General features: G+C 36.9%; 1 protein-coding gene across 1 annotated transcript in view; it reads right to left on the reverse strand.

Annotated features, from left to right (window-relative positions):
• The window catches only part of LOC103048825 (macrophage mannose receptor 1-like), a 48,943-nt gene extending 43,020 nt beyond the window's left edge, over positions 1-5,923 (reverse strand). The window contains exons 1-3 of the mRNA XM_025177683.2: positions 5,769-5,923; positions 4,877-5,278; positions 4,321-4,494 (exon numbers count right to left, since the gene is read on the reverse strand). Of these exons, the coding sequence (XP_025033451.1) occupies positions 4,321-4,494; positions 4,877-5,278; positions 5,769-5,829 (637 nt within the window). The 5' untranslated portion in view covers positions 5,830-5,923. The remainder of the gene's footprint in view (positions 1-4,320; positions 4,495-4,876; positions 5,279-5,768) is intronic.
• Positions 5,924-6,141: the final 218 nt, after the last annotated feature.

The raw sequence follows: 6,141 nt of genomic DNA on the forward strand, positions 1-6,141 counted from the left end.
ATAAGTTTACAAGTTGGTTTTATTATTCTTCAGTGTAATGTGCTTCAAAGCAGGGTGGTATAGAAGTGTTATTACAAATAAATAAAACATAAAATTAATAATGAGGCTCAGCCTGTCATTCTTTGAGAGATAGGACAAGAAAATAGTACCCCAAAGTGCCACCACGCATGGATGTTGCTTTAGAGCAGGGTTCTTCAACCTTGGCAACTTTGAGACGGGTGGACTTCAACTTCCAGAATTCCCCAGCCAGCAAGGCTGGCTGGGGAATTCTGGGAGTTGAAGTTCACCCATCTCAAAGTTGCCAAGGTTGAGGAACCCTGCTTTAGAATGCAAAGGGGGCTACAAGACCCTAGTTCTGCATAGTCACTTCCTCATAATGTCTGAGATGGCTGCCTCACTAAAAGTAGGGCCAGACAAGAAACTGAAGCACCCCATGATATAGGCGTACCCGAAAAGGATTACTAAAAGGTACCTCAGTGCCAGGCTAGTAATAGGGTCCCCATTTTGCCAGTGTCTGCTAACAAAGTAGGGAAGGTAGGCATGTGCATTTGGGGGGGGGGGGTGTCTCCTTTTTCACTGTCCTGGGTAAAAAGGCAGGCAGCAGAATAAGGAGGTGTTGTAGTGGGGGGGACAGTTGCATTCTAGATTTCTGGAAACTTTAACATCATTTTAAACATGGGAGTTGAAGGTAGGAAGAGACATGTCTTCTTCTTCCATGTTAGTATTCCCTATGAATGAAAAGGTTTGTTCCTTTCAACCACACTTTTCTCACACAAGCCACTTCAGTCTAGCAGTTCTCCCCTGAGTTCCCTATTATGATGAAAACCAATGATTGGGTTTTCCCCTCTTGGTTCACTTTTAGCTGACTTGGCTTTCCAGCAGCGCATGATTGTCACCAGTTCCAGCCTTTCTAGGTACAACATTTAGTGCTGTCCTATCCTATCTTTGTTTACAACATTTAGTGCTGACTCCCACCCCCAGGATAAACACCTCTGAACGATGCAGGGAAATGAGATAGAGTTGTATTTAGAGATACGCGAATGCTTTGTTAATTAAGAGGATCAAATGTGACCTGCAGTGACTCAGCTTCAGAGATTCCTCCAACCAGTCATTCTCTCTTTTAGCCTAACTTACCAAGAGCATAAAAATACCCCCTTTGTATCTCCAATCACAATAAGTATTTAAAAAAAGGAAGGAAGGATCAGTGACACATTTTTAAGTAACTCCTAATCAGGAACTTGCTGACTGAATACAGCGATGAATGTATGTAGTGCTAGCTTCCTTTCGCACTTCCCATTCTCTTAGCTAGCACACCAGAATGAGCAAATCAGCAAACAGCCCAGCGAAGTCCTCTTAAAGCAGTCAGAGAATACTCATTTGTAAAGGGCAAGGGGTTGCCATGCTAGTTTCAGCCTAGCTACCCCATGATTGCCTGGCACCAGTGCTCCTGGTGGGGTTCACGGGGAAACCCAGAGCAATCAGGGATCCCCTGAGCATATTAGTGTCTCAGTATTATACTTGGTTTCCAAATCATATGTATATTTTTGTTCAACAAAGTATGCTATTATAAAAAAAATTAAGATTTCCTAAAGAGAAGTTTGATCCTGATGCCCATGTGGTTTTCTTGGAAACAGAGCAAAAGTGCTTTGCCACTGACTTCTTTTGGGATTTTCTTCAACATCCCAGTGTACCTTCAGCCCTGAGATTTCCTGGTAGTCTCCTCCCATCCTAGTACAAATGATATCTGGTCTTGCATTGATTTTTGTTCAAGATCAGCCAAGATTGGCGCTGCCACCTGATGCAGAAAATGTACTAACCCTATTGAAATCAATGTTACATAATAATTTAATAATGTCTGGAAAAAAGAGGAAGCCCTTTGTGCAAAAATGTGATGAACATTACGGTGGAAAAATGTTAATGAATGCAGAAGACATAACTTCATGCCAAAATGAAGCTGCTGACATTCTGATCCTCCCTTCCTTTTGCAGGACCTGAAGGTGGTATACATAATGTTCTCTTCCCATTTCCCCCCACATAACAACCCTGTGAGGTAGGTTGGACTAGGAGAGAGTATTCAGAATCACTCATGAGCTTCTGTAGCTGAGATGGACTTGAATCTGGGTTTCTCCAGTGCCAGTCCATCCCCTTTATCACTAATGTTTCAGATTCTCCAAAAAATGCACCCAATTTAACAAACACATGCTCTGAAGCACCTTAATTGGGAATAACAGCAACAAAATGGTGATTTCTAATTATATTACAAAGGGTGATTTGAAAAATTTAATTAGTCTTATTTTAAAATGGAACAAGATACTACGTTAAGTTCTAATTGATAACACATTACCCAACGTTGTAACACTACCTGTAGGGCACAGCTGCATTAGGCTACTGCAGTCAGAATTCAGTAGGCCAGGCCTTTGGATCATATGCCACAGTACCCTGTAGTGTCTTATGGCAGCCGTCCCCAGTTTGTTGATGGAGAAGACTCCTTTATGGGGATCTTTCTATGCTTACAGTGGAACTGAACTCTAGGAATAAAGTTGATACTACTATAGACTTGTACTAATGTAGGACTGTCTATGTTGATACAGTGAGGCTAAAAGAAGACAGCCTTGATTATATTGTTATAGTACTGTATTGGAAGTTGTTGTTACAGAATTGGAAGACTTCATGCTGATTGAAACAGGAAACAGAGACAGGGAGGAATGTCAACAAATTAATTAGTGGTGATAATTATGATTCGATCAAGCTTTGGGCCAGGATCATAAAACAAGGGGAAAAAAAATAGTTGCAGCACAGCAGTTGCTAAATTGTAGTTATTTCATTTGGAAAAGGGTAGATGAGAAATTACTGAGAAGGCCTGGGCTTCCAGAAACTTGCTGGAAGAAGAACTAGAGAACAGGGAGTTAGTATTTAACAGGGGAAACTTTAACAAAGAGACCTGAAAGAATAAATCACAACAGAAACCAGTGATAACAACAAGGACTTCAAAGCAGAAAAAAGATTGCTAGATGGACTGTGAAGGAACTGGCTGAGATGAAGCCAGATGGAGCTCTGGTTTGAAGAGAAGTTCACTGAAAACTTATTTTTAGGGAAGATTCTCTTAAATAAAAAGGACCAAACCAAACATGTAAGAGATAAACATAGTTATGGTATGTTAATGTTTTACTCTTTAAAAAAATGATTAGCTAATTTCTAAAATTCTGTTAATCTATAAAGGATCCAGATGTGATATTAATTCTATGCCTCTTCCTCGTTTTACTGAAATTCAGTCAGGTTAAGAGAAGTTATTGGGAGCATTTTTTTTTTTTAATTCAGGCCTAGAAAGGACTGGTGACAGGGAAAACCTTAAATTTTAAAAAGGAGAATGCAGACTGGTGCTCGGGTCAGGATAATCTAGGAGGTAAGAAGTTCATTGAAAAATATCAGAAGGTTTAATGGATTTTGACAGTAGAGCCCAGGAACCTTCCTAGTGCCATCAAAGTCAATTTTAAGGTTTCAGTCTTTCCTGCATCAGAGGTCCAATTAGATAGTAATACTGCTATACAAGAAAGAACATAGGAAGAACAACAAATAGTGGATATTTTGGCACTTAGTTCAGAGATTTAAGTCCTTACTTACATTGTTAAAATAATTTTATGTACCTACATGCAATTTATATTTCTACACTAATTATTTATTTTTCTTTTCTCCTTTTACTTGCTTGGTTCTGCTGCAAAGCATGCTATCTGATCAGGTGATAAAGGACTCTTGAGGAGCTGACTGGTCCTAATTGTTGCTTCATTTTTGGCTCCTTAGTCTGAGAAACTCGTTATAACAGCTATCATCTGTACACTGGACAACCACTTTTGGAACTTTTCTTTAGTTACAATTTCTGTGATCTAGACCTTGGCTGTGGCCTGATTTCTCTGGTTCTTCCAACAGAAACAATAATATTGACTAATACTGTTATTTAATGGCCACATTCATATGACAAAGTGAACCATGTGAAGAGCTTCTGGTTTACCACAAAGGAATCACCTGACCATTTTTGCATGCAAGAATAGCTAAATAAATCAAGAACAGTTCATTTGTCATGACATGTGAACCATGACTTCTGATTTCTGTGGTCAAGCTTATTCACTACTCCTGGCAGAAATGACTGCAAACTATTTGTTCGTGGTAAGCTTGAAATCTGAGATATGGAAATATTACCATTAAGTTCTGATCCACTGGGCAAAGTAAAAAACCTTTTTCAATGCTTTACTTGTTTTTAAGAGGCTTGTTTTTAAACATAAATATGTATGTTCTCTTGCACGTATGATCAAATTAAGAGCTTACCTTTTACTGGACAATATCCAGTTAAAGAGTCTTTATCCACATCTGGAGTTGTTCCACACCAAAGCCGGCTGTGTTCATCATCATTAGCTATGCATTTAGCATACCATTTATTCACATACTTGAAAGGAAATACACAAGGAGCTCCAAAAGCGTTGCCTTCTATCGTAAATAGAGCTGTAAAAAAATCGAATATATTCATGTTAGATTGAGAAGTACTGAAATGAGAATAGAAATGCTATACAAAAATACCTCAATATAAATTCTGAGGCACACATACAGTTTGTGTACAGTACACGTAACCATGTTTACCTCCTTCAGGGAACAATTTTGAGCACTCATGTCTTAAAATACATGCCATTTTTTTCTCAGCTGAAGTAAAAGGAACTTCAACATATCTACTATGTTAAAGGAAAGTTATAAAGTGAGTAATATTATAATTTGAAATTATATTTTTAGTATCCAATTTATTTCAGTTTTCAGGTAAAGAGATTCAACAAGGAAGAAAAGGATTCAGGTGACCAAATTCAGCAAAAAGGATTAATTTTCTGATATTTACCTTCATATTTTTGGGCACACAGGCTCTCCTTTTTTCCATAGATCTTCCAAGCACTTTTTATGGTGGAGTTGTTTGAAAGGATAATCCCATCCCTACGTCCGTTAGCAGGATGTAAAAACAGATCTTGGTTTTGAAGGGCAAGAAGCGTGTCATTTATGCATTCCCATTTCTGTAATTCAGTGGTCTCATTACATGGTGCCAGTGTGAGTGGAACCATGTTTGATTTTGAAGACACACTCAGGCATAACTTCACTGCCATACTCAATAACTGATAATCAGAAACCCACTTAAAATTTTGCCACTCATTTTGCTTGTTGCAGATCTCGAAGATGAAGGAACGAGATTCTTCAAGTTGTAGACAAAGATTAAGATTTTCATTGTATATCAAAAAAGTGTCTGTCTCTATAAAGTGAACCAAATAATATTAATAATAATAACACCAACTACTACTACAGTAATAACATCCATGCTGTTGATATCTATATGAGGCTATCATTTTTTTCCATGAAAAAAGTATACTTTTATATGATTGGTTTTTTACTGCTTTTCTTACCTACTATACAATTTACATGTTAAATCAATTCTATTGTAACTCAGGTTTCATCAATTTAAATTTAACTCTTTTTATTATTTATCCATATTACAATATACAAACAAGTAGAAAAAGAGAAAAATATTTTTTAAAAACGTATAAAAAAGAAAAAATACTTTATAACCTTAACTTCCAAAAGATTATTTAGACGTAATCAGTAATTATGGAGAATGCATCCATACTTTACTGTTGAAAAAATAACACAAATATAACTGAAGAACTATGACATTCCTTTTAATGGGAGACAGAATAAAAATAGTTTATTAAGTTAAATAATTGAATATATAAAATAAAGCTTACCTGGTATTTGAAAAGCTGGCTGAATGAGAAATAAAAGGTTTAGGAACAAAAAAGTAGGCATTGGAAACAATAAAACCTTCCACAAAGCTATCCTGAAATTAAGAACCAACTGAGTTAGCTTCTTCCGGCAACCTCCTTTACATATGAGTAAAGAAGAAAGAAATCTTTACTTCTGGCTTCAGTGTTACGAAATGTGTATTGTAATAAGCAGGACTATAAATAGTCTTTGGCTGTTGTGTAAAAGACGTATTTCCATAGAAATTGGTTTAGGAATTGATAGTGAACTCATCATTTGTACATATGTACATCCATACTGTACATGTCTATTCCCATGTACTATCCCTTTGAGAATAAGAAACATTATATATGAAAT

This window comes from Python bivittatus, unplaced genomic scaffold, assembly GCF_059951505.1.
Source record: "Python bivittatus isolate LINGU-HERP-01145 unplaced genomic scaffold, Pbiv_v1 ctg000610_np1212, whole genome shotgun sequence".
Taxonomy (NCBI): domain Eukaryota; kingdom Metazoa; phylum Chordata; class Lepidosauria; order Squamata; family Pythonidae; genus Python; species Python bivittatus.